This window comes from Rhinolophus ferrumequinum, chromosome 3 (assembly GCF_004115265.2).
Source record: "Rhinolophus ferrumequinum isolate MPI-CBG mRhiFer1 chromosome 3, mRhiFer1_v1.p, whole genome shotgun sequence".
Classification (NCBI taxonomy): Eukaryota; Metazoa; Chordata; class Mammalia; order Chiroptera; family Rhinolophidae; genus Rhinolophus; species Rhinolophus ferrumequinum.
The window spans coordinates 6,785,502-6,813,423 of record NC_046286.1 but is presented as its reverse complement, the minus strand read 5'-3'; the positions used below and the strand labels follow the sequence as shown (position 1 = coordinate 6,813,423).

The following is a 27,922-nucleotide window of genomic DNA, read 5'->3' as shown; positions in this document are numbered from 1 at the left end:
AAACGGAGGCCCCTCCCCTGAGGACAAGGCCCTTGGCTCAGTCTCCTCCTGCCCCACCCCATCCAGGGAAGAAATTGGGCCTTCATCCCCTCCATCCTTTCAGGGGCCCAAGGCTGTTCTGGTTGAGCCTCTGGAAGAAGCTTTTGTTGAACTCATGGGTTGACCCTGTGGCACAGGAGGGGGCAGCCTTCCTGGTCCTTGGGAGGAAGCCTGCCGAGAGGCCCTGGTGCCCGACTCCACCTCGATCTTCCGCAGCAGCAGCCAGGTGGCGTCAGCCGTGTGCAGGGACGGGGCTCTCAGCCTCCACTGCTCCCAGTGTGACCTGGGGTTGAGCCTTCACCCGTCTTCGAAGGGTAGAGCCAAGATGGCTGCCACCATCTCTGAGATGCTGCCGGCCACAAAGCTGATGCCCACCCATGTCCGGTCCTTTGGCCTGAGGCCACTCAGCCAGCTCTTTACCACCTCAGAGTTGAACTAGTACAGGGCTACAAAGGACACATCCCGCAGGGCAGTGCGGCCCCAGCCCAGCCACAGTGAGCGCCAGCTGCCCTGAGCCACGGCTGCGTGGACACGGGCACCCAGCTCCCAGTATGACACATGCTGAGCCTGCAGCTTCATCAGCACCAGCTCCCGGGGGCTGATCACAGTCACGGTGCCCAAGGGGGCCAGTGGGCCAGCCGCCACGGACACACAGAGCTCAGAGGTCAGGACTCGACCACTGAGGAAGGCCTTGCGTGGGTCGTAGTTGAAGTAGGTGGCAATGGCTGTCACAGTCATCACCAGGGTGGCTGGGAGGCCACTCCACAGGGTCCTGGGACTTTGTGTCTCACAATCTTCATAAAGGTATCCATGGTGCCAGTGAAGCGAGTGGGGTCCTGAAACCAAGTGGCACAGAGGGCACCATCTGGGCACAGGTACAGAGGCTCCAGGATACCACTGTGGTACAGGAGGCACTTCCCTGTGGGTTGGGGAGAGGAGGGCAATTTGGTGTAGGAGACGCTCCAGAGTCTGGAGGGAGGCATCTGCTCGCTGGTCACGAAGGGACTGAGATTGCGAGTGGACCTTCACCACGTCCAGGGGAGTCATGGAGAAGGAGGTGACCACAGCCCAGCACCGGAGGCCACCATTTGTTGGAAGGGCTAATGCTCTAGGGTCCTGGTAAGCCATCCCGTAGCTTCAGTTCTGCTCTAGGCAGGTGCTCAGGCCGCACGGCGCCTGGGGCCAGGCCAGGCGGGGCCGTAGCGGCTCTGCAGCAGGTGCAGGGTCTGTGCGCCTCAGAGATTATTAATCAACTGTCTGGGCTGAGGCCTGGGGTTGTTTTTTTGGTTTTTTGTTTTTTAAATCCTTCAGTGATTTTACTCTTCAGCCATGATTGGGAACGAGGGGTCCAGGCAATGTCCTGGCCAAGTTCGATTGTCTCCCAAGAGCATCCAGAGTGAGCCTGGGTACCCTAAGATGCCAAGTCTGGTTCTTCCAACTGGGGGAATTGTGCATATTCTTCAGCTCACCCAGCAGGTGTATACACACACACACACACACACACACACACACACACAAACACGCGCGCGCGCACACACACTGTTCTACCAGAAACCAAATGAATTCTCAGAAATGTCACAGTCACAGGATCTACAAACTCAAATGCCGACTAGAACCATGCAGGTAACACAACCGGTTGCAGCGGCAGGTGTGTTTTTGAGACTTGGTGACGGGTGAGAATTCGCGTCCTTCTCACGGGGGCCATTTTTACTCTGCTGTGACCTGTGCTTGTCAGGAGGGAATGCAGGTCCTGTGGTGCCAGGTTTTCTTCTCCGTTCTCCCCAGGAGAAATTAGGATTCAGGAATTTTAAATGAAATAACTCATATTTTCACTAAAAAGTCCTGATGCTGCCAACGGGTTGCTAACCCCAGTTATGAGTATACAGTTGCGAAACTGCCATATCTTGCAAGGCTGACCCCTCTTACAATGGGGTTAGTATGTCACACGACCACGTTAAAGCAGAGTCCGTTCCTTCCTGCCATCCTTCACACTCAAGCTAATAGGAAATGGCTGCTCACCTCAGAGCCACGTGCTGCTTAACTGCTGCTCCCTCAACTCTGCCAACACTCCCCTGAGGCTTTGAACTAAAGGCTTGTCCCAGCGGTATGCTGGAGCCGGCTCCTACTGGCTTGCGAAAATCAACTGTGACCATCTCTTCCCAACGCCACGCTCAGTGACATCACATTGGTAGCTTGAAATCATTCATGGTAAAGGAATTTACACCACAAGAATCAGCAAGTGCTACAAATGAGAACTTTTTTTAGAGAGTCAGTTATTAAACACCAGCACACCACTGCCTATAAGGATTTGGACTCCGCTAGGGGCCTGAAGCAGTGGAGAAGGGAGTAGGTGCATCTTCCCAGTTGCGTAAGACGTTACGTGAATGTGTGCAGTGGACATTGGACAGCACCTTCCCTTTAAAACACATTGATACCCACTAAGAGCAAACAACAAAAATATTAGTCCTGAAATATTTTTCCCTAATTAAAGAATAAATGCCCAGATTTTAAGAGTACAGTTTTAGTGAGCTTTTATTCGTGTATCAGCTGCTGTAAATACCACCCCAATCAACATGAGAAATGCTTTCATCCTCCCCCATCCCGTCCCCTTCCCCTTTCCCCCTCCCTGCCCCAGAGAGTTCCTCATGCCTCTTTCCACTCCTTCCTTCATCATAGATAACCGCCACGCTGATTTTTATCCCCGTAGGTTATTTTGCCTATTTTAGAACTGTAGATAAATGGAATCATACAGCAGGTGCTCTTTCGTACCTGGATTATTTCACTCAGAGTAGTTTCTGAGACTCATCCGTGTCATTGCCCAGGAATAGTTCATTCCCTTTCAGTGTTGAATACTCTCCGACTGAATGAGAGCATCTTCAGCCCAAAACTCTGGACAGGGCCCACTAATTTTTAATTTTTACTAATTGCTGCCGGAGAAGAAAACATCTTCCCACCTCCTAGGACAAACAGACATTGGGTACAAGAGACTTAGAGGGACTCACCTTTCTCCACCAAGAGTAGAATGATAGAACAGAACACAAACTAGGCATTTGATCCTTTCTGACACCGACGTGAGTGCTACACTCACTGTGACACACCCCGTTTCCCTCCTTCGCTTTTGTAAGTTTCATCTCAAGGCCTTGGGCCTTTTAGTCCCAAAGTTGTCTTCCATGTTTTTCTCAGCAGGCATAGTGATTCCTTGTGCCAATACAGTTCTGGTGACCTGCATGATATGCCAGAATTTCTGAGGTGATCACTGTTATAATGCACCTTCTTTTAGCATAATTAAGACAAGAGGTGTTTCATGAATTGAGCAGCTCTATTTTAGCACAGTTCTCTGCTCCCTTAGTTCAGAGTCCTTTTGGGCAGGAACTGCCGGGGCTGTCACCAGCTAGAGCACTATTACCCAGTGAGAGCCCTATTACTTCCGGGGTGGACATGGTCCCACACAAGCAAGATCACCAACCTCCTTTGTGCAGAAATGGTTTGGACTGTACAAATGAAGAACTACCCACAAAGAAGGGAGTGATGGGAGGCTGGGAAAATATTCAAAGCTATCCATAGGGGAAATTCTCAAATTCAAAGATGAGGCTTTCCCCGGATGTTTTGGCACTATGGCAGCCAGCATTTATTGAGTTGTGGTTCTGTCACTCTGTCACATTCCTTATCCCAAGTTCTTATTGCACACCTGGGAAAACCAAGGCTCAGAGAGGCTCTCAGGGCCTCACCATGGGGGCAGCAATGCCGGAATTCACAGTCAGATACCTTTGACTCCAGGTTGCATGTTTCCTTCACTAGGTAGGCTGTTTCTAGAGAAGTCAGCAACTGTGGAGCTCCCAAGGCTGGACGTGGCCTGCAAAGAGTGTAATCTCAGGGGGAGAGTGATGAGTCTTTAAGGAGGGGCTGTCTCCACACATGTAAAGAAATGGAGGAGTGAGTGAGGCTGGCATCAGGCTGCCCTCTGGCTCACAAATGCATGGTGGGTGTCCACGTTGAGTGGGCATTAGCAGATGTAGGCAAACAGGGTGTGTGTCACAGCTGCTGAAATCTTGCCCTCTTCATAGACTGTGTATCCAGAAGGCCTTTGTGCCATCAACAACCTTGAAGTGACTGGTCTACCCACCAGCAGCCCCAGGCTCGTCACTCTGGAGACCTGCCCATTTTCTGTCTTTGACCTCCATTTTAGAATATGGGGTGTCAGACTCAGGCCGATCTCGATTTGAATTCTGGCCCTGCCTCTTATTAGCTGTGTAACCTTGGGCAAGTGACTTCACTTCTTTGGGTCTCTGTTTCCTCACCTGTGAAATGAAGAAAATCATCACAGCCCCGGCCTCTTATTGTAATAATCAATGGAGTTAGTATTTGTAAAGCTACTGTGTCTGGCAGGACCTGGGCCTCTGTGCAGGCATGGTTCACTTCACTTAGCAGCGGAGCCCCTGAATACAGGATAGCTGGTTTAATTTAGCTCTTAAAACGGCTCACTAGAAGCCTATGTGTTTGCAGGGAGGTTAGAAAATGGTGGGGGCAGTGGTGCCAGAACCTAACTTTGGCTCCTTTTGGAGCTTGGTCTCTGGGTGGGATTGATGTCTGGGTATGGGACCCTAGGGACCCATCCCCACCCAGGCCAACAGGTGAACAGAGACAGCAGCCAGAACGTTCTCAGCCAGAACTAGTAAACAGGGAGCCTATATCCAGGCTTTTACACCAGGGCAAATTCTCCTGACACTTGCTGTGCCTCGCCTCTCCCCAGGTGAGGACTGACCTCTCATGCTGACTTTGGCATCACCTCAATTTCACTCCTGACCTGAATAGTGCGATGTGAATTAGTTGCCATAGTGGATACTTAGTATTTTGTATTCTCTTTTCATCTTACCATTAGTTTCCCACAAGATTCTGAGGACTGGTGGTTTATACACGTGGCAGTTCTCAAAGTCGACAAGAGTCTTATATTTTGTTAATTTTCTGCTGCTCGGTGGATCTTACTTTGGGGCATACGGGCCTCCCTAAAGTTTTCATTCTGTAAGTGGTGTTATCACAAATAACTTTGTACGATTGTTAAAAGTATTTTTGCTTTTTCACTCATTTTCTAGTAAATATTTGGTGGGTTCCTACCATGTGCCACATAAATAGGACAGTTCCTGTGCTCAAGGAATTTACACTGTAACAGGAGAGACTGACAGCCGACAGCTATAGCACGGTGTGGAAACACTGCCATGGTGATTGCAGAGGGGAATGGGACCACAGGGGGGCACTAACCCTGCTCAGAGCTATTAAGTACATACATACTGCCAGATGGCTCTGTTGAGTGAATTCTGAGCAAGATTTTCTTTCATTCCATCATTTCAGCGAGCATACTTTCATTTCTGGATGATCTGTTTGATCCCTTTTTGAATATATCTGTTCTTTTTTCACAATGTCCTTTTCTTTTTTCTAGAACTTTCTATTCTTTATCTTTGCCTTCATTTGAAAACTACATTTTCCCCCTTAAAGTTTCTTTCAGATTGCTCTATTATGTGAAGTTCCCAGGAGTATGAATCCTTCTATTTTGTCCATTCACTCTCATGATGGAATGTGATTTTGAGTGATTTTTAATTTTTTTATTGTGAGGGTCTTTTGTTTTTTCCTTCCTCTTGGTGTCTCTAGGAGCCCTGCGTTGTGGAAATAAAGCCATAGAGCAGTTTTACACTTGCTTCTGTTTGGTTTCCTAGGGGTCTAACTGCTTTAACTGACCCATTTTTACTTTAATTTCTTTGCTTAGGGAAATTAGTCAATCACTTAAAAACAATTTACTGAACATTTACTGCAGGTATAGCCCCATATTTTTGATGCTGTGGAAGATACAAAATAATGCAAGACATAGTTGCCTTACATGGAACCACTATCTGAAAGGACCAAATATACACAAAAAAGTTAGGTGACCATGTAAGGCAGAGTAAAAGGCCTAACAGTGGACATGCAGTCAAGGTCAGAAGGAAAAACAAACAGCTGGAGAAAAATGGGGAGGAAAAGACCAGAGGAGGAAGAAAAGGTTTGTGTGAGGAAGTTTCAGAAGGAAGGTGAGGTAATCCCACCTCCCAAGCGAGAAATCCCCTTCTGGATGAAGAATTAGTGTGGCAGCTGTAATGTTAGACGAGGCTATGCATGAACTTGACTTTAAGTTCCCTGTTGAGAAAGCTAAATCAGAATCCAGCAAAAGGAAGTCCTTTAAAGTGCTCCTGGGGCAGGCGGTAGGTTTGAATGAAAGTTGTGTTTGAAAAAGAACAGTAACTTGAAAGGGCCAGGAGGCTTTGCAGTGATTCAGACCTGAACAAATCTGGGTTAGGGAGGCCAGCGTGGGGGAGAAAGGCAGGGAGGGAGGTAGACTGGCAGGATTTGGACGTGGAAGGTGTATAGACTATTTGTCAGGAGTGGCAAGAAGGAAGGCGGCTTTTTAGGGAGCAAGGCAGGAAGGGAGCTGGGAAGGGCGGACTGCAGGAAATCTGGACTAAATAGCCAGATGGCAGATGTCTATCCTAAAGAACTTTCTCACAATGAACACATGACAAGTACAGGGAAAGGGACCAGGTCCCCCATTGCTGTGTTCCTGCAGACTCTAGGTTACTCCATTCCTTTCCATTTAAACAGGAACTTTTACTGAGCACCTACACAAGTAGCAGGTGCGTTCTGCGTTCTAAGTGTTGTTGCGGGGACGGGCACTTTTACAAACCGGAACAGAACACCTGCGGTAATAAATACAGTAAGTCCTCAGCGGTAGGGGGTAGGTTCTGCGACTAAATGTGAATCCTGTAATAAGAATGATTTTACCATAAGCTAACCAATGGTAAAATTGGTAAACGGGGTAAGTTCCTTTGCATCTCAACATTGTAACAAAAGGAAATGAAGTTGAACAAAACGTTATTAGAGGACCTGCTGTATCTTCCTCCCTGGCTGGTTGCGAGGATTATACGGGAGTTAACATGCGCACTTTAGAATGTGTCTGGCACGAAGTGCGATGTAAGGGCCAATTAGTATTATTCATTTGTATTAACTAAAGATCAGACTACCGGTGTCTGGCAGGCACAATGCCTGTGTGTGCTCACTTTGAACGGCTGATGAAAACCCCCTCGATCTAGTCAGAGAAATACGCCAAGTACTTGAGAGCAAAACCCATTTTCTAACCGTTGGCTCTAAGGTAGTTTCGCGAGGCCTCAAGTGCAAAGGAGGGAGACCACATCGCTGAGGGGCGACTGGATTCCATTTGGTGGGGAAGGCAAAGGGGTAAAACAAGGCTGGAGGCAGCGGAAGGGTCGGCCTCGCGGGCCGCCCGGCCTGGGCTCCCGGCCGCAAAGGGGCGGGCACAGAACTGCGGAGAAAACTGCCGAAGCCGGGAGGGGGCTTAGAAGCGCCGCACACCATATTGGGGGTGTCTGGCTTCCACAGCCGCTGAGCCCCGCCCCCGCCGCTCTCTGGGGCTGGGGGGGGGACGCCCGGGCTTACGGCGGCCTACACAAGCTCCTAGCGCTGGACGGGGGCCGTGCGCGACCACCGACCCGCGGCCACCAGCCCAGCGCAGCGCCAGGTCTCCACGCGGCCCGCGACCACATCCGGTGTGTACCATCTGCGGCGCCACCCCCAGGGCTCCCCCGCGGCCCGGAGTGGTGCGGCCCGGCCCGGCCCCTGACGCCTGCGAGGGGCGGGTCGCTGCCCGTCACGTGACGGGGAGTGACCTCGCTGCCCGGCGCCATGGGGGCCTCGGACCCGGAAGTGGCGCCCTGGGCTCGCGGCGGTGCCGCGGGGATGGCGGGAGCCGGAGCAGGAGCGGGAGCTCGCGGCGGAGCGGCGGCGGGGGTCGAGGCCCGGGCTCGCGACCCGCCTCCCGCTCACCGTGCACACCCGCGCCACCCTCGGCCTGCGGCGCAGCCCTCGGCCCGCAGGATGGACGGCGCGTCGGGGGGCTTTGGCTCCGCGGACAACGCCCCGACCACCGAGGCTCTTTTCGTGGCGCTGGGCGCGGGCGTGACAGCGCTCAGCCATCCGCTGCTCTACGTGAAGCTACTCATCCAGGTGGGGGGTCGGGGGCGCTGTAGGGAGGCGGGGGCTCGCGTGAAGGTGACAGGCCTCGATCTGGTCAGAATTGGGGCGGGGGAGTCTGTGGCGACGGATCTGGGGAGAGAGGCGGGGCCGAGGGTTTGGCGGGCCGAAGTTGTGGGAGAGGAGGAAAACGATGAGGTTTGGGGATGCAGGGGACACAGGTTTGGGGATGCAGAAAAGGGGGCGAAGAGGTCAGAGCGACAGATTTGGGAGAGGGTGAAAGGATTTGGGGAGTGCAAGGGGGAGGATTTGGGGGATAAAGAAATGGAGGCGATGAACTTCGAATAGGAAGGGGCATCATTTTGGGGTGAGTAAAGCAATAGAGTTGGGGGAGGGGCGGGAAGTTTGAGCGAATGGGTGGGGAGGAGGACTGGGGTCCAAGGCAAAGTATTTAGAAGATGAGCACATACTTAGGGTAGCGGTCTGGATTTGATAGGGATGGATTTAAAGCGGTTTGGTTAGACAAAGAACGGGAAGCCAGAGCCAAAAATTTAGGAAAGGAGAAAGGGCATCGGACTCTGGGAGGAGGGGACGGGGACAATGGATTTAGTGGTTACGGAATGTAGTGGAAGAGGGCGAAGGCAGAGGATTTAGCAGGGGAAAGCTATGGGATTGCAGGAGACGGGGCTGTGGATCTGATGGCGATGGCAGGCGTGGTGGAGGAGGGGACGGGGTGACGCGTTTGGGGGGGAGGGAACAGGGCGACGCAATGGGGGAAGGGAATGGTGGCGATTTTCTGGAGATGGGAGTGAGGAGGAAGCTTTTGGGGAGAAAGAGATGACGTATTTGGAAAATGGACGTCATGGTTGGGGTCGGAGATGGGGATCACAGCCCTTTTATCTGGGGGGATGGGCTGAAGGGGTTTGGAAGTATTGGAATTGAGCAGAAAGGGTAGTTGGGACATTAGGAGACGGGATGGGTAGCAGCTGGCAGAAACAGGCCAAGGTACAGATGTCTCTGGAACCTTGTCATGCAGGTGCACTTGGTGTATTTGGTGGTGGCCAACAATTCCTTACCGATGAAGCAGGCTGCTTGAGAAAGGGAGAGATTGAACTGGAAGGAAGCGAGGTGGAGGGAGTGCATTTGGCAGAATTAGTTGCTGGTGAAGGAGATGAATACTGTTTAGATGGAAGTGGTTCAGGCCTGGACTAATGACTGAAGATTTAGCCTAGAATTTTCCTGTTAAGGAGTGTGGGTAGTAGGTGGTAAAAATTGAGATGGAGACCCAACCAAGATTTGAGGTTTGATTTTTGAGTAGAGGTGAATAGGTGTCAGATGTACTGTCTTTATAATTGTACTGACAATGGAACATACAATTGTCATAAGAGAGACTTCAATAGGAGTAAATGAAATCTCAGGTCTGAGGAATGGGGTAGTAGGTTTGGGGGTATGACAAGGAATAAGGAGATTTAGTCAGGGAAATCAGGGTGCCTGACTACCCTCTTAATTGTTACTGACATTTGGAAATGGCTGTTGGGAGGAAGGTCAAGACTGTCATTTGGTTGTGATTTGGGAGTGAGGGCTGCTTTACTTACAGAATTAGGATTGTATTTACAGCAATAGAAATTACAGAAATTGGGACTTTAGAACCAATGGTACCTGACATGCGAAGTAAGGATACTGGGAGCTGAGTTTTTTGGATGATAGAGTGAGATTGGTGAGGGCTGGCATTTTAGGGTGGCAGACAGGAAGGTCTGTGGAGTGCAGGGTGCTGGGGTACAGGAATGGGAGGCTCCATGTGAAATCAGTGGGGGGTGGTGGCTTCATCGTTTGGACCGTAGTACATTTGGTGTACACGTTTGAGAAGAAATATGAAATAAGGGTGATTTGAAGAGGGAATTGGGCAAAGAGAGTTGGGAATGAGGGAGAATGGGGAATTGGGGAATGAAGGGAGGCTAAAGGATGAGAAGAACTGGATGGTGGGGTACGGATGGGTGAACTCAGTTGGGATGACAGGTGGCCTATCCGATTTGAACCCAGAGGGTACTGAGTGTACCATATTTTAGGGTGAAATCTTAATGGTATAGCTTGGGAATCAGGGTAACATTTTGCAAAAGGCCAACCCCTGTTTGGGCCGGGTGGCAGGATTGGAGTGGTAGATTTGGGGTTGTCTAGATTAGGTAAATAAAAATGCAGTGCCTCAGGTCAGGGCCCACGGGTGTTAGAATTTGGAGATTTGAGGGTGATATACTGGCTTTGCCAGTATTTGATACAGAGCCACAACTTTGGCTGTGGTTAGGACTGGGTTAATTGGGCGTGAAATAGGGTGGGTATGACTTAGGCACAAATACCTAATGAGAACTTGAGGGTGAGGGGAATAGGGGTAAAGTCTGACCATTGCGCCTTTGATAGCCCAGTGGAAGTTTAAAATGTAGACTCAGCAGATTGCAGAACTAGGGGGACATGGGGTGAAGGGACACAGCAGATTTAAGGATGAAATTGGAATTGATGGGACTCCCAAATTGTAGTGACTAGACTGGGTAACACAGCAAAAGCAAAAGAGCAGTAGCTCAGACTTGGAATTGAGGATATAAAGGGAATGTTGCTTGTATAAGAGAACAAAAAAAAAAACACACCGTAGAACCTTCGAGCTTTTAATCCAGAAGGGGAAAGGTGTAGAAGGGGAGGGCTAACTGCTTGGGTCCGCTGGCTCATCCTTTTCATTCTCTGGGCCGGAATTTTTCTTTAAAGAAGGTCCCCATCCAGACGTGGGTTCTTAATTTATAATCAGTGATCTGTCATGTAGCTCAGAGAATCACACCCACAAGGGACAGCCTGAACTTTCTTTCCCACCCCCTTCCGCCTCCACCCCCCACACTCCGTTTCAAGCCGTTGTTTCTCAGTCTAGTTGTGTAGGACACAGCTCCCTGGCCCATGCTGGTGTTAGGAGCCTTGCCCTGAGCCCCCCACCCCCCCAGGCAGTCAGTCGCCAGTCACCAGTCACAGTAGCTCATGACAGCTCTCGCCAGCTGCCGGCCACGCACGGTGGCTGCCGGCCGCGGCACATGGTAGCCTGCGGCAGCACTTGGCAGCCCACGGCAGCTTATGGGCAGCTCACGCCAACCTCCAGCTGCTCACAGCAGCCCAGCTCCAGGGAGAGCCGTCGTTCACAATCTTAGCTGTAGAGGGCGCAGCTCACGGGCCCATGTGGGAATCGAACCAAGCCGGTGACCTCGGCGTTAGGAGCACGGTGCTCGAATCACCTGAGCCATCGGGCCGGCCCAGCCTGAACTTGCAAAAACACTTGACTAAGACAAACAAGAAAGGGAATTGAGCCAGAAAAGTACTAGAAGCATATCTAGTCCAGTTTTGAAGGCAGAGCTGCCCAGCCCTGCCGTTTTTGCTCCTTTCCACATTCAAGAGTTGCCGCTCTGGTTCATTGGCTTGGCTGGCCTGCTTTGAGGGACAGGGCTGCTGTCCCAGCATCCGGCCGAGGAAGGGGCCTTCTCACACCACGCTTAGGCGCTCGTCTCCTACACACCTTGCCTCCTTCCCGGCAGCAGAGAGTCTCTCTCCTCGTTTATGAGGCAGCATAACAAATGGCCTCACCCATCAGGAGAGACCCCACCTCCTCACGAGGGTATGGGTGGTTTGGTCCTTCACCCACCCATGAGTTTAACAGGTACCTTATATAACCAGCATCTCCACAGCAAGAATGAGACAGCCCACAGAAACGAGGGGACATTATGCCACAGGGAAATGGGAAATGCTCGAGATCAGGACACAGTTGAGGAATTAGTTGTTTGAGGACCAACTGGGATTCAGAGTCACAGTTTGCTCTGCCTGGGAGTGAGGAACAGATCTGTTGGCGTCTTCAGTGGGTGTGGTAAGAAATTTGAGTTGTGGGGTGAACTTTGGCATAGGTTACTTGGAGCTGAGCTGTCTGAAGTTTGGGACTGAGATTTGGGTGTGCTGTGTTTTTGGTGTTGCCACGTTGGGACTGAGACTGGACTGAAGTTTCTCACTCAGAGATGAGAATTCACAGATTTATTCTGAGATGAGCAGGGGGTTCAAAGTATATAAAAATGGATTTTGTCCTGGTGATAACCTGGGATTGAATGAGCATGTCGGGACGGAGGTGACTTGGATTGTGGGAGGGGTGGTATCTGGGACTGACCTTTCTGTTCATCGGGAGATGCCATGATGCTGATGGTTATAGACACTGATGAAATTTCTGGTATGTTTTGATGGAGCAACAGGAGCAGCATTAGAGTCTGTGGGAAAAGTCAGAGGCCCGGGAAATAGGAGAAGCACTAGGACTGAATCCGCAGTGGAATCTGACCTTCCTTCTGTATTTGTTGATTCCGAAGGTGGGTCATGAGCCGATGCCCCCCACCATTGGGACCAATGTCCTGGGCAGGAAGGTCCTCTATCTGCCGAGCTTCTTCACCTACGGTGAGTGTGCTTCCAAGGCAGGAAAGACCACACCGGCAGAAAAGAAGCATCAAACGGGGAGCAGGCCGAGCTGGCCCTGGGGGACACGCTGGGCAACATGGCATCCAGAGTCAGAGCTGACATGGAGGAGGGGATCGAAGAGTGTGGCCAGAGGCAGCAGGTGTCAGGGTGGGAGCAAGTAAACGATACAGCTGTGGTGCAGCTCCTCTGCCCACAGCTGCTGCCATTAGCCCAGGCAGCAGGAGGGGCAGACAGATGTGCGAGGGAGGGGCCAGTCCAGGACACTGGGCCCTGTCACCCCTGCTGCTCCAGCTTTGTCTGGAATGGGGTTGGTACACGTGCCTTTTGCCTTCCCAGCAGTCTGGCCATGTTACTATCTTTTTCGCTTTCCGTCTCCTCCTCCAGCTCTTTTCCTTCTTTCTTCGTCCTCTTTCCCTTGTACTCCCTGGCATGGTGCTGACTCCCTGTGGCACCTCCACCAGTGGGTATAGAGCTGCATGCGTGATGAGTCACGGCTTCACGCCAGTGTGCCCTGACCAGCTGTGTGAGCTCGGGCTGCTTTGTGTGCTGGTCCCGCATTACACGTCTGCACAGTAGCGTCTTCAGGCCTGACCCTTCATCCCCCACCCCCGCCCAGCAGCTCTGCCTGTCGGGAGGGCTCCACTAGGTAGCCCACCACAGTGCAGTGTGCCTGATGTCAGCGAAGCCCGCCTGGCTGCCTCTGCTGCTCATTCCCTGGCCCACTGGTGCCAGCTGCGCAAGGCCTTTCAGGTCCACCATCGCTTTCCTCTTCCAGTCCCCACCCTCCCAGGATGACCATGATGGGGACCTCTTTACAGGTGCCTTTGGTCTCCATGTTCACAGCCAGGCTGATCCCCTCATGCTTCTTTCACCTCTGCTCGTATCTGTTTGGTCAGTCCAGAAGGTTCTCTGAAAATCTTTCTTTCTGCTGAATAACTTCGGACTTCGCCTCCTGTCACCATTTTTCTACTTCATACACTATTGGCAGGATCTGATATCATGTGTCTTTTCGAGTTTTGCCACCATGTTGTTGAGTACAGGCAGAACGTGTCATTTTGTGGGGAAATGTGTTCATATTTGTTTTTATTTAAAGATTGTCAGTGTGGGGGAGGGGGAATTAGGAAGGTACCCCCACCAAAGTACAGTGAGACCGGTACAGAAAGTGAACACAAGGTCTGTTTATGGCTACACGTGCTTCCAGCCATGTGAGGGACTCAGGTTAGAAGCCAGACCGGCTCAATTCACGTCGCACGGCCATTCCCTAAAGGACTCGGGTAGAGGGCCCTTGACTTTTACGTTACTGCCCCTTGCAAAGATGAGCAGCGTTCTGAGGTGCTCCCTCCACCCCGTTTATATAAACGCTGTAAGCAGATGCCCACTGGGTATTTCAGACTCCATCCTGGCTCTCCCGCCAGGAGGGGCCTTGGCTGTCTGGATGTCTCGTGGAGACTGGGCAGCATCTACTCCGCCCCGTGTCTTGGTGAAAACCGCCGCGGCTGTCGTGATGTCCTTTGGTGTAATGGAGAGAACTTCCTGGAGAGTTTTCCAGGGACTGTCGAGAACCCCTGGAATAAGGGAGCCCCTTTGGACCCGGAAAGGCCTCTGTCGGCATTTCTGCATGCCTTTCTCTGCTCTCACTTGTTCATAGTTCATCTCTGAGATGGGGAGAAGTAGGGGTCCATACTCCTTCTTACTGGTGAGCAAATCGGGTAGAAAGAGGTGAAGTGCCTCGCCCAGATCACACAGGCTTTTTCCTGCCCAGCTCTGTCTGCTCACTGGAGCTCCCCTCCCGCCAAATTCCTTCTACCTGTTCACTCTGTGAAGCAGGGCACCTTGTCACATCGCTCCGCTCTCTTCCCAGCCCTACCCCATCTCAGGAAGCCACGAATACAGGTGACAGGTAGTCTGAGGCCCGGTGAAAACCCCTGCTAGCAGTGACATGGAATCGCTGGGCTGGCAGACATGTTGCGGAGAGAAAGGCCTAGTGTGCTGCTTCCTGCCACTGTGCGGTGCTGGAGAGCTAAGGTCGTGGGCCTGAAAGGGGAGCACCTCGTCTGAGAGAACATTCTGCTAGCTTCGAAGTACGCAGCTTTACAGAAATACATCACCTTTTTGAACAGAGTTTAAAATTTGATATTAAATAAAACGAGACATTTAAAAAAGTGATCCTTTTATAGACCCTAATGAAAAAACACTGACTCACAGGTAGGGTCTAGCTTCCTTGACTGCCTAAGCTTTTCTGTAGAATAGTTCATTGGTGTCTCTGTTTCAGTTACTTCTCCACTTGTGCCCTCCCCCTACACACACACCTTGACTAATAAATGCCCACGAGTGCCAGATGGGGTCCTGGGCAAAGCACAGTGACAAGGTGGGGACGGCCCCTCCATGGCATACTCGGGACGTTCTTGAGCCTTTCTTCTGGGAGCCCTTCCTTTTCCTTTTTTCCTCCCTTAGGTTGCAAACTTCATCATTGCCTGTGGGTGCGCTCTGCCTGTTTCCTTTCCCTTGAGAAAGACATTTCTTTATAAGCAACAGGATTGGTTTCTGGGGTGAACATTTAAGTTGCTGAGTTGGAAAACTATAGCTCAGTTTGCCAAGTTGATTTTTCAAAGCTGAAAAAAGAAAATACGTGAACCGGTTTGTGAAAAATATGTTTTGAAGGTTTTTACCCAAAGGAAGAGAGGCTAGAGAAGCTGTTGGGGATGGGACCTGATTGCTCGTGGGGTCCTGGCTGGGTGCTCCCTTCCATGTCTGAGGGACAGGCTGCATCTGGTCTGGGTGTGAATGGGACCCGGGCGTGGATGTCTGGGCTGGCGTGACACTGCCACCTCTGCTTGCTTCCAGCCAAGTACATCGTGCAAGTGGACGGGAAGATAGGGCTGTTCCGAGGCCTGAGCCCCCGACTCATGTCCAACGCTCTCTCCACCGTGACCCGGGGCAGCATGAAGAAGGTGAGCCCGGGGCGAAGCCAGGAGCAATTGCCCGAGGTTCCCCTGAGCTCCCTGCCCCCCCAGAGGCAGCCATGTGCACCGTCCAGCTTCTCCGTTTCCAGACTGGTTGGGCCTCCACCCCAGCACCATAGCCAGGCTCCAAACCCTGGTGGTCCAGTGCGGCGTCTACTCTCATGGGAGGGCTCCTGCCCACAGTCCCCCCCGCTTTCCCACAACTGTGACACCAGGCAGGGACTTTTTTCCCCGAGCTCCAGCCCTGGGGGTCTCCAGGGGCAGGCCCAGCTAATGGACGCTGCAGAGAAAATAGTAGGAGCTGGTTCCTGCTGTCTCTGTCCCATGAGTTACATTTAAGAGGCATAGCTGTCCTTTGTGTTTCAGGTTTTCCCTCCAGATGAAATGGAGCAGGTTTGCAACAAGGATGATATGAAGACTTCTCTGAAGAAAGTGGTGAAAGAGGTGGGTGTTAGAACTGCAGGGGGCGAGGCCCTTAGAGGGAGACAGATGATGTCTCACTCCGGAGGTGGGCAGGTCACTGAGCCTCAGAGTTGGCTCTTCACGCTTGCATGGGGGGGTGGGATGTGGAAGGAGCCCCATTCCGAATACTGCAGGGGATCCCAGAAAGCCTCGAGCCACCAGGGACCTGGCAGGGACCTGGCAGTCCTGGGCGGAGGGAATTAGGGGTGGGTGACAAGTGGGGCCATCGAGGCAGACTGGCCCAACGTGGGGGCTGCGGGATCCTGGGTTCTCTCTCATAAAAGCTCTTAGCTCCCCAGCAGTGCCACTCCCAGCGGCAGGCCAGACCGAGCCCCCCTCTGCTCTCTTGCAGACCTCCTACGAGATGATGATGCAGTGCGTGTCCCGCATGCTGGCCCACCCCCTGCATGGTGAGCTGCCCCACTGGAGATTGCAGCTCAGCCGTGGGATGACCCCTCGTGGACTGTAGCTAGGCAGCAGTAGAATTCCTGGGCAGTGGCAGTGGGGAGGGGGTATTCCGTTGGAACCCCACTGAGGAAAGGTTGGCTGGGAGTCCTGTCCAAAGGCAGCTGGGGCTCTCCCAGGCAGAAGAAACGGGATGCTGTGGTCCTGGGGTCATGAGGTCATGTCATGGGGGTGTGTCCCCCCGCACTCTGGCGCAGGCCATGTTATTCAGCGTCCACTGCAGCGGGCACCCCACAGCTGGGATGGCACGGGCTTGGTGTGTTTGCATCATGTCACCTGTGTGTGTTTCCTTTCCCCTCAGTCATCTCAATGCGCTGCATGGTCCAGTTTGTGGGACGGGAGGCCAAGTACAGGTGGGTAATTCTCCTCGGGACTGGCAGGAGGGGCCCGGTCCCCAGTCACAGTCGTGCTGCTTCTCTGCCCTAATTCTCACTTGCTGGCTTCCGAGGAATGTGGCAGTGGCTCCCGTAGTCCGTATCCAGGGGCATTTTCTCTTGTGCACCCTGGGTCTAGGCTGCTCTGGATGAGCCTGGATGCTCTGCAGAGCGGGGAGTGGGCTTGGAGTCGGCGTGGATTAGGAGCCGATTCTGCACCAGAGCTGATTCTGCTACTTAGGACTGAGCCGGGATTCCCTCCTAGACCCGAGGTTAAGCCCTAACGTTTTTTCCAGCTTTCCTAGAACCCAGCTTACAGCTTGTTTCCTCCTCTCTCTACACCGTGGCTTGGAGCTCATCCCTGCAGTTGTTCACCAAACACTTAACCTAGCGTCTGTGTGTCCTTAGGGCTGTGGGCATAGGTGTGCTGACACAGCCCTGCCCTGTGGCACTTATGCCCTCCCTTCTCCTCTGAGGCTCTCAGTCCTGGAGGCGGTGACAGGACGAGGCACCTGTGTTACCTGTCCTCTCTCTCATTTCCTGGGTTCGGTTGTTTTCTGCAGCTGTCCTGTAGGGCCGTTGCCCCAGGAAGCGCGGCTGTTGTGCCTCATTTTGGTTCCCTCAGGGAAATTGGCCCATTCCCCCAGACTGAAATGCGAGGTTGATAGATGGGACCAGGAATGGCTGAGCCACTGTTCTGAGAAGAAAGGTAGAGGCCTGGCAGGGTTGGGTGCCCCAGGACCAGCACGAGCCAGAGCTCTGTCTCCCACCAACTTGTTCTCTCGTAGGCAACCCCTGCCATCTAGGCTTTGCAGAGCCTCGCACACGACAGGCCATTTGGCACTGCTAGCCGCAGGTCACAGAGCTTGCTCTTAAACACCTGAGATGCCACAGCCCATCCTCTGGTCTCTTACAGGCTGCAGTGACCAGTCTCGTCCCCAAGCTCCTTGCTGGGGAGGGCCAGGTGCCTTTTCCCAGGCTGCGTCTGGGCGGTCTGATTCCAGGGCCTCCTGCTACAGGGCCGTGTTCCTTCTCTGCCCTCTCGGGAGGTGGTTCTCTCCACTCATCACCCCTGCTCTCACTCTGTCGGTCATTCAGGCTTCTGTCCGAAGATTGTTCAGCCAGAGATAAGCACCACAGCCAGGCAGGAGAAGGGCCCGTCACCTTTGCAGCAGCCCAGGCTGGACGGTTCATTCCTAAATTCCAGACCCACAGAAAATAGCCGTAGTGAACTGCTAGGGTTCTGACCCAGTGGTGGCTGGGTTTCCCCAGTCTCCACGAACTGGGTAAGCGCCCCCTCACCCCCAAACAGGATCTCTCTAATCTTTTCCACTTGGGTTCTGCCTGGGAACAGAATCCCCCTTGCCCATCCCAGCTGGGATTGGATGGCTCTGAGCGCGGGTAGGCTTCTCCAGGTCACTGGGTGACCTCTATCCGTGTGTCGCTTTCTTCACAGCGGTGTGCTGAGCTCCATTGGGAAGATTTTCAAAGAGGAGGGGCTGCTGGGATTCTTCGTGTACGTGAGTTTATACCCCCCATAAGCAGCCACAGGGCATGGCTCTACTAACGGGCTCACTCTCAACCTCTCAGGCCGCAGCTGCTGGCCTCAGGCTAACCCCAGGCTCTGCCCGCCTGAGTAGCTGACTTCCACAGCATGTGCGGATCCTCGGGACAAAGCCACCAGCCCTTGCCAGATCACGGCTCCCACAGACATGGTACTGTTCGTCCAGTGCTGACTGGACTGACCCCACCCCCTCGGGCTCCGTCCGTTTGCTCCAGGGCTGGGGGTGGGCGCGGGGCTGGACATGAGCCAGAGCACTCTCTCGTCCTGGGTTTCACTGCTAAACAATGACTGAAATCTGGGACGTGGATGAGTGTCGAGCGCTGGCAGCTCACAAGCTGACTCCAGCTGATGGTTTCTGTTTGACGTAGTATTTCTGACATGTGAGTTCTTCACATTTAACGTTTAGGGCATTTCACATGGCAGTCCGTATTTCTGCCTTCTCTTGAAAAGTCAGAAAGCGTGGCCCTGCTGGCAGCCGTCAGCGGGGCACATGGTCTCCCGAGGGCCACAGACCCCCCGCCCTCCTCAGTGTCTTACATCCACCTTATTTTACTTACAAAAGAAACTCATACCCAAAAGACTGTGTCCAGACGGAATAAACCACAAATGGAACCCCAAAACCGGGCCTGACAAGTGTCATTTGCCTTTTTAAGGTCTCGGCAGTGACGTACATGCTGTTACGTACAAAGTATATACTAAGTATTAACTCATTGTGGTCTCTAGTAACTCAGTGTGGTTTCATAGTTGGCTAGGTGTTTTCATTTCTGAGCCGTCGTTTTAACCCAGAAATGACTACATGTAGGCGTGTGTGTGTCTCACCAGAATGTGATTTTGCTCCCAGGGACATTGGTAGCATCTGGAGACATTTTGGTTGTCACACTCGTATCTAGGGTATGTGTGGAAAGTCAATCTGAGCAGAGGTGGAAGGAACAGGATTAGAAACTGCATTCGCGAAGGTTCATTTTACTAACATCCCTCATTACATAGACGGGTTGCATATACTCTTGAACTCAAATTTTTTGAAAAAGGATTTTTAAAAATTCAAAAATCATAATTCTGCTCTCCCTCCCCAAGAGATAGTCATTCTGCTGGAGATCTTTTCAAGTCATTCCATATTGCAGCAAGTCAATAAGCTCATTAAAAAAACACAAGTAGCACAAAGAACTCACTGGTCTCAGCGTGGCTTTTGTCCTCGGCACTGTATGCTAGGAGAAGCTTCCCTATCTGTTTGTAGAGCTGTTTATCGCAAAGGTAATCACTTTAAAAGATAGCCCTCCTTGTAAAACCTTGCATGGAATGTCTTCATTGACGCATTCCAGGGCTGAAGACAACAGATGCATTGAGCGAAGTGTTTTCTGAGAGTTGATTAGGTAAAGAGGTCAGGAGAAACCTACCAACATGTAGACACTCTTTCATAATGCACATTGAAAGTGCCAGAGATAACAACGTTTACAGCTTGAGGCCTGGCTTCTGGGGTTTGAAAACCACTTGTGAAACCGTAAACTAATTTGTGGTGGCAGGTGTGGCATCTAACATCCATCCACCCACCCGCTGGAGAAAGGAAGCTGCCTTCCTGGCCCTGCAGGCTGCCTTCCTGCCGTGGTGGTGGATATGCTGATGTTCGGAGCTTGGAACATCCCTGCCTGCTTCCTGGGTGTGCAGCGCCCAGGAAATGCCCCCTCCCTCCTCTGCTCATCTTTGCTCACCTTGTTTTTTAGCGGCTTAATCCCTCACCTCCTGGGAGATGTGGTTTTCTTGTGGGGCTGTAACCTGCTGGCCCACTTCATCAATGCCTACCTGGTGGATGACAGCGTGAGTGACACCCCAGGGGGGCTGGGGAACGACCAGAATCCAGGTTCCCAGGTTGGTTCGAACAAGGACTTGTCCATCTTTCCGTGTACTGCTGATGCCCAGGGTCTGGGGCAGACTGGAGGCGTCTGGGATTCTGAACACCAGGCCCTGAGAGCTAGAGAGGGTGTCTGATTGTCCCCAGGCCAAGCTTTGCCTCTGGCAACAATGGCCTCAAGAGATGAGATTCAAGATGGGTAACCTGGAGGAGTTTGTAGAATGCGTGGCTCTGGGCAGCTTTAGAAATAAGAGCGGCCCCTGCTTATCTGAGGATGGTTTAAGTTAGTGAACCAATTCGGGGGCAGGACATCAGAAGATAGACCGACCAGCTAACAACCTCCCTTTAACTTTTGCCGAGTTTTTCTGCTTTTCAGAGCCCTTTTGTGAACATTACGACATTCGATCCTGACAGAACCCCAGTGCAGGGAGCAGGGCAGATATATGTATCAGCCTGTTTTACAGATAGAGAACTCGAGACCCAGAGATCGAAGGGCCCGCCAGAGGCACTCAGCTAGGAATTGACAGGGCTGGGACTGGGTCCTTGCCTGTGCCAGGCTGGGGCTGCTGCCCCCCTTGAAGTTTCTCAAATTGGGGAGGATGTGTACTGTCCAGGAGCACCCCACTATTTTGTCAGCGCTGGCCTACACAGCCTGGGGTACACAGACCCCAGCAGAGTGGGTCAGGCATGCGTCCTTCTAAAAGGCGCTTATTGAAGAAGGACATCTGGGGACCCGATAGGTTAACTGGTTCTGCCTGAAGCAAGATGAGAGTTGGAGAGCAGTGATGGGCAAGGAATTCCTGGTAGCCAGATACTCGCACAGCAGGAATTGCCCACCCCGTGAGGATAGGCGAGGGGCTAGGGACCTGTCTGCCTAATCACCTGGGGTGGGGGTCGTCGTCTACACGTGTCTGTGTCTGAGTGTGTGTGTGGGGGGCATGTGTCTGTGGCAAGGAGCACAGCCTCTGCTCAGAGGGAAGCTGTTGGGCCATTTGACTTGGGTAGGTGAGTCCTCTGGCCTTTCAGTGTCAATAAATTCAAGTGGCTCTGCAGAGACAGCTCCCAGCTGCAGTTACAGTGGCCATGGCCCTGCCCTGCCCTTTCTCGGGTCTCGTGGATGGGAGAGCTGCTGCCGGAAGGCTGAGACAGCTGGGGTGTCTGGGGGCGGGGGGTGTCCCACAACTGATGGGTTTCCTCTAGTCTAGGTGGGAAGGTGTGTGACCAGGGGCTACTGCACTTAGGTCGCACAAACAGCAGTCAGCAGCTTCATTCAAAGTGTTTTCCAACTGCTTTTCTGTGTGTGGCTTAAAGGCTGCCACTCAGAGGGCTGAGCAGACCTCCACCCAGGAATGCACGGCATCCGTCTGGTGGGATGGCCACGCCACAGGAAACTAAGGGATAGGTAGTTCCCCTTCCTACTTAGGGGCTGTTTCCTGGGCAAAGCAGACTCCAGAAGTTAGAGTCTGAAGGGGGAGCGAGAGCTTGGTGAGGTACACGGTAGCAGTAAGCCCAGAGTTTCCCCTCCCCTTTTGCTACAGGACTGGATCCTGTGCCTGGGTAGTTCAGGGGGTGTCTGTCCTTTCATTGAGTAAGCATTTACTGAGCACGGACTGTGCCACGCCCTGGACACTGATTAAGGCAGGCTCAGGCCAAACCCTTGGAGCTCACAGCTCGATGGGGTTACACAGGCCAGCAGCCAGTGATCTGTTTAGCTGATCTTCACTTCTCACCATCCTGGCTGGGTCACTGAAATCCCTTCAGCAAGGTTATCCCACTTGCGCCTCCCAGCTCTTCTCTTGGCTCTGACTACAAGGCCACGGAAACTGCTGGCAGGCCCTGAGAGGGCATGTGGTGTGCGCGGAGGGTGTGTGAGGCCAGTGTGGAGGGCAGGTGAGGGGATCACAGACCAGGCAGCACAGAGCCAGTGCCTGCGTTTCTGACGTCTGCATCCTGAGGTGCATGTGGCAAACCCGTCTTCCTTTCTGTCTCTGCAGTTCAGCCAGGCCCTGGCCATCCGGAGCTACACCAAATTCGTGATGGGGGTAAGTCAAGCCAGCTGCTCTTCCCACTGCCCAGTGGGCCTGGGTGGGGCCTCGGAGGCCGGCTCTGGTCATGGCCGGAGGCTGGCCTGCCGGCCTCAGTACAGGGTGTTGGCACAGTGTCCCTGCTCCCCGAGCCCAGGTCAGGGCTGGTGGTGGGTCCCTGACACTCAGGTCTCCCTGGCTTTCAGATTGCAGTGAGCATGCTGACCTACCCCTTTCTGCTGGTCGGTGATCTCATGGCTGTGAACAACTGCGGGTAGGTGTGCACACCTCCACCAGGCACTGCCCAGGCTCTGGGGGACCCAGCTGAGCCCATCCAGTGCTCTGCCCTCCCGCCCCCTCGCAGTCTGTGTGTGGGTTCAGCCTGCCAGGCACCCTGGCTTCCTCCAGGATTCACCACACCCTTTTGGGATGACAGGTTCAGGATGTGGGTGGTGGCCACTTCTTGTGGTATCCTGTTCCTTGGCTGATCGTCTCCCATGTTCTCTGGATCTAATGCGCTCTTTCCCGGGCAGGCTGCAGGCCGGGCTCCCCCCTTACTCCCCAGTGTTCAAATCCTGGATCCACTGCTGGAAGTACCTGAGTGTGCAGGTAAGCAAGCTCCCGAGGGAGGAGGGTTTTCCTACTCCCTCCATATAGAGCAGATGAAATGGTTTTGTGGATTCTTCATTGCTTGGGAAGATAAGGGATCGTCATGGAATACAGTGCTGTGACTAGGGAGGATAAAGAGAATGTCTTGATTTAAGCCATATAAATTAACATTTTAGAAAGGATTTGAGATAAATTAGATCTGAGTTGATTTCAAAATGTCCATGAGACAGGTCTCTTTTTCTTCAACTCTGAAAGACTCTTAGAACACGTGTGAGGGAGCCATGGGGAGGTGGCGAAGCCCAAGAACTTATACCTGGAGTAACATGGCTGGAAATGCAGTCGTCTGGTTGGGATCGATTTCTGCCAGGCAGCTGGCGTGCTGGAGGCCGACCTCTCCTCCTGTGGGACGTCCTGGTCCCCAGGACAGCCAGCGGGTGAGCTGGGCCACATGGTGAGCCTGGCGAGGGACCGGTCTTCTGTGCCCAGGCACCCTCTTGCCGGCTGGAGCTCCTGGGCCCAGAGGCCAAGAATCCTGGTGTCTGGCCCAGGGCGGATCCTTGCCTTTTCTTGGCCTTGGTTTGCCTTCAAGGAAAACGGGGCAGAAGCCTGAGGAGGAGCCAGTGCACTGACTGGCCTCAGGTTGCTCATCGGACACGTAGGAGGGATGTGGGGAGACAGAGAGATGGGTGGAGCTCTCCCCAGCGACTCCGGTCGGTTCTAGTGCGTCACGTCCCGTGGGCATTGGAGGAGTCCTGGACCGCAGTGCCCTCCTCTTGGGGGGCTGCCTTCCGAGTAGCCCCGCAGCGTGGGACACCCTGTGGTATGAAGTGAACCACTCAGCACAAGGCAGTCTGACCTCGCCCTTCGGGCATGCGAGCCTCGGCCGGCCACCCCGACCCAGCTTCTCTGCGCTGCTTGGTCCTCCTGCGCCCACGGCCGGCCTGGCTCTGGGGCGGGATAGGAAGCATGGCCTCCCCTTTCGCTGACCTGACTGGTCCTTCCAACCCAGGGCCAGCTCTTCCGCGGCTCCAGCCTGCTTTTCCGCCGGGTGTCATCAGGCTCGTGCTTCGCCCTGGAGTAACCGGAAACCTGAAAACACGCTGTCTCAGCCTGGCCGCTGCGGGTGAGGCCTGGTCATGTTGGGCACTTGTAAGACGGCGCCAACCCAGCAACACCTAGACGTGCCCCAGCACAGCTGGGCTCCGGTGTCCCATGTTTGCCATGTGTGTCCAGAGTGGGGGTTGGGTGGGGGTGAGGCTCACCTGGGGAGGTGGGCGGGCCTGGGCACGGTCCCCTCACTTCGCATGTTTGCTGAGTCTGCCCTGTGCGGGGGCCAGAGAATGGCTTGTGGAGGCCCAGGTTGGATGGGAAAAGGCTCATGGTGTCAGATCCCACCCCCACTCACACCCAAGTCAGCCCCCGCTCTCATCCTGCAGCTCATGGGAGCCTCGCTCTCCTGCTTGTAAATAGGGCGTGATCCCCTTTCACGAGGCCGCCGTCACGTCTTGTCCCCGTCTGTGCTGGGAAACTGTTGTTAGGTTCTGCCTTTGTTTTTCTCAACACTACTTTTCTGATACGAAGGCAGCACCTTCTGAAAGGGAAATCATGTGACTGCTCAGAATGTCCCCCTCCTCACGTGCTCATTGGTTTAATGGCGACGCCGCAGTGTGCAGGACCTGGTTCCCTGTGCAGCTGTGAACACCCAGGGGTTAGGCAGATCAGTGTCTCTAGTCCTACCCAGTTTAAAAATGCCCGAGAAGATTTGACCCTGTCTCCCTCAAATAAATGTATTGGTGGTGATTTGGAGTTTTGTGGGGAGTCTTTTATTTTTCTGAGCTTACAAACTACTGCAGAGTCTTTCTCAGTCCTTCGTGTTTGTATGAGAATGCCATCGCTCGACGGCTGGGGGCAGCCCCGCCTGTGGGTAAGAGGTGCCAGGGCCTGGTGTAGCTCAGCCCCAGGGCGGGGTGTTGGGTGATTTTCTGAATTATGTCAGGCCGAGATTACAGTTCACAGAGCATCAGTTAGGCCATAGACCTGTTACCAGGGAGACTGTCCCTTCAAAAGCCTCTCAGCTTCAGAAAATGTTCCTCCCAAACCCGTCATCCACAACGCTAACCGGATGACATTCGCAGGTTTACGGCGTCATTTATGGCATCATTTGGTGTGTTGTTCACGCGGTTACAGCAGAAGGGGCAGACATGGAGCCAGTTGAAGCACTGAGCCTGCCTTCTCTGGAAAAAGCAGCGCTCCCCTCAGTTTGCTTCTGCCCAATACCAGGGTCTGTAAACAGGCAAAACGTACAAGTGGAATGAGCTGGCCCTGGAGACGTGGGCTTCCATTTGATGGGGTTTGAATACCAGTGTAGGTCAGCTGGGTTGCTCCGAGTGTTTCTCTGTCCCTGCTGTAGAGTTGGGTTCTGGTGACTTTGGTCATGCTTCCTTACAGGTATGGGCCGGATTACATGCAGGGAAGGCCTCTGGAAGCTTTTGCAGAACTGGTGCTCCCCAGGGGCATGCTGACAGTTGACTGGAGGGCAATCTGTGGATCCTTGTTCCCTAAGAACACGAGGGAGCCTGAATGGATGTCTGGTAATTGTACATTGGCTGGGCCACAAAGGGCTTCTCACTTCAGATAGCTAAAGTGGCGGGGAAGGAGAGCACGTGGCAGGTAAGCAAGCCAGGTCTTGCTGCCATCATTTTAGACAAGGAAGGCCTTTCAGAGGCATGCCGACCTCATGGCAGGTTGCTGTTCTCCCGCCCAGCGTGGTTTCCCACAGCACTGACCACTGTATGGGATAACTTTTCTTCCTGTGGCTCCACCCTCAAATTCTAGTTTTGCATTGATTCCTTCTCATGGTCCCCCAGATGTGGAGGCACTTGCATCTCAAGCCACTGCTGAGTTGGCCCTGACGGCCGTCTCCTCCCAGACATTTGGAAAGGCCGCCTGGAGTGCAGAGCGGGTCGGGGGTGGGCTTGGCTAGTAACCTTGAGAGCCAGTGCTGTTCACAGGTAACACCCTGGGATTTCTGAATGGCGGGGTCTCAACTACATTTCCCAGGCTGTCTTCTACACCCAGAAATGGCTAGAAAGTCACTTTTGAGACCATCTAAATTTTTAGTGGAGCAGAGTCCAGGTTTTGTCCCTACTAAAAAAATAACAAGGTTTTATCCATAACTTCTAAAGCAAGTTTTACGTTCAGATTCTTCACATGCATGTATTGCGTACATTAAATGCTCCCTTTGTTCCCTGGTCCCCTCAGCCTTTGAGGGCTAAGGCCTCACCTTCCTCTGAGCTCCTGGCATGTTCCTTGTCAGTCCTGGAAACTGGCATGACGAGGTCAGTATCTGAGAGGAGATTGGGTTGGATTGGGGCAGGAGGGAAGCCAAGCTGTCAGCGAAAGGAGGGTGACGGGAGTGGGACCGTGTGAGGCAGTCACCTTCCTGCCCTCCTGGGATACTGAATTCTGATGGACAAAACTGGGCAAGCCTGTGCCAGGCCTTCCAGGACCCCTGTGATGAAGCCTGAGGTGGCCGTAGCAGCCTGTGCGGGGTGCCTACTGTGGGCCTTGTGCTGTGCCAGTCCGCAGATCCTCGGAATCCGTGCAGCGTGATGCTGGAGCCAACCCCACCCCACCCTGGTCCTCGCCGCCTCAGAGTGCTGCCCTCTTGCCTTTGAACATTCCCTCATCCTCATGAGCTTGTGCTGACACACAACCTCCTTTCCCGTTTGTCACAGCCTAGCCTAACTCTGGGACACCATGTTATTTACTCTAAAATAAGCTTCCAAAGAGTTCCCTGCTCCTAGTCTTGGATAGGTAGTCCCATGCGACAATTATCCTGAGGGCTGGTCACGGGCGTGCTTTGCAGGAGGCAGGCAGAGCCCACTCAAAAACTAGGAAAGATGGGTTTGGGCCTCCACAGCCCCACTCTGCCCAGAGGCTGCCACAACCAACCACCTCATGGAACCTGGGGGCCAGCTTGAGAAAACAGGTCCAACGGGAGGGATTCCCCCCTGGGGTGTCCCCACCACCCCAGGAACACAAGTTGTATCAGTGTAATGCACACTCATCCATAGAATAAGGAACAAAAGTCATGATCATCTCAATAGACACAAAAAGTATTTGGCAAAATTCAACACCCCTTCACGATAAAAACATTCAAAAACCTGAGAATAGAGAACGTCCTCAACTTCATCAATGGCATAAGCTGATAAATATGAGAAACCCACCAATAACACTGAAGAATGAAAGACCTAATGTTTTCCCTCTAAGATTAGGAAGAAGAAAAGGATGTCTGCTCTTGCCCCTACTCCACATTGTACTGGAGGGGCTAGCCAGGGCATATAGGCGGGGGGGGAAGTTACATGGATCAGAAAGGAAGAAGTAGGGGTGGCCGGTGGCCCAGTTGGAAGGAGTATGGGCTCTGAATGACAGTGTTGCCAGTTTGATTCCCACATGGTCCAGTGAGCTGCGCCTTCCACAACTAGATTGAAGACAGTGAGCTGCTGCTGAGTTTCTGGAGGGGCGGCTGGATGGTTCAGTCAGTTGGTTAGAGCGTGAGCTCTCAACAAGGTTGTCAGTTCAATTCCCACATGGGATGGTGGGCTGTGTCCCCTGCAACTAAAGACTGAAAACGGTGACTGGACTTGGAGCTGAGCTGCGCCCTCCACAACTAGATTGAAGGACAACAACTTAGAGCTGATGGGCCCTGGGAAACACACTGTTCCCCAATGTTTCCCAATAAAAATTAAAAAGAAAAAAGGAAAGAAGTAAAACTATCTCTATACATGACATGATCTTGTACATAGAAAATCCTAAAGAATCCATTAAAAATATTTCTATAATAAATGAATTCAGCAAGTTTGCAGGATACAAAATCAATATACAAAAATCAATTGTATTTCTATACACTTGCAATTGAACAAAGTGAAAAGAAGAATTTCACTCACAATCAAAAATAAAATACGGATAAATTTAACAAAAGTATTGAAAAACTTGCACTTTGAAAACTACAAAATATTGTTGAAGGAAAGAAGACCTAAATGAATGGGAAAACATCCCATGTTCATGGGTTGGAAGACTTAACATAG

The 27,922-nt window shown here is 52.7% G+C and overlaps 1 protein-coding gene and 1 pseudogene across 2 annotated transcripts; one reads left to right on the top strand and one right to left on the bottom strand.

Moving 5' to 3' along the window:
* Nucleotides 1-82: 82 nt before the first annotated feature.
* Nucleotides 83-7,763, bottom strand: LOC117018826 (solute carrier family 25 member 39-like; annotated as a pseudogene).
* On the top strand, nt 7,384-24,638 carry MTCH1 (mitochondrial carrier 1). Of its 2 annotated transcripts, none has more exons than XM_033098898.1 (12): nt 7,384-8,082; nt 12,420-12,504; nt 15,370-15,476; nt 15,855-15,932; nt 16,303-16,360; nt 16,717-16,768; nt 18,246-18,305; nt 20,072-20,165; nt 22,194-22,241; nt 22,430-22,497; nt 22,757-22,832; nt 23,842-24,638. In XM_033098898.1, the coding sequence occupies exons 1-12, from the start codon at nt 7,762-7,764 to the stop codon at nt 23,911-23,913; spliced, it is 1,119 nt and encodes a 372-aa protein (XP_032954789.1). In that variant the 5' UTR covers nt 7,384-7,761; the 3' UTR covers nt 23,914-24,638. The 2 variants fall into 2 exon arrangements, with proteins under 2 accessions (XP_032954789.1, XP_032954779.1); XM_033098888.1 differs by having other exon boundaries at nt 7,744-8,082; nt 20,072-20,216.
* The last annotated feature ends 3,284 nt before the right edge of the window (nt 24,639-27,922 follow it).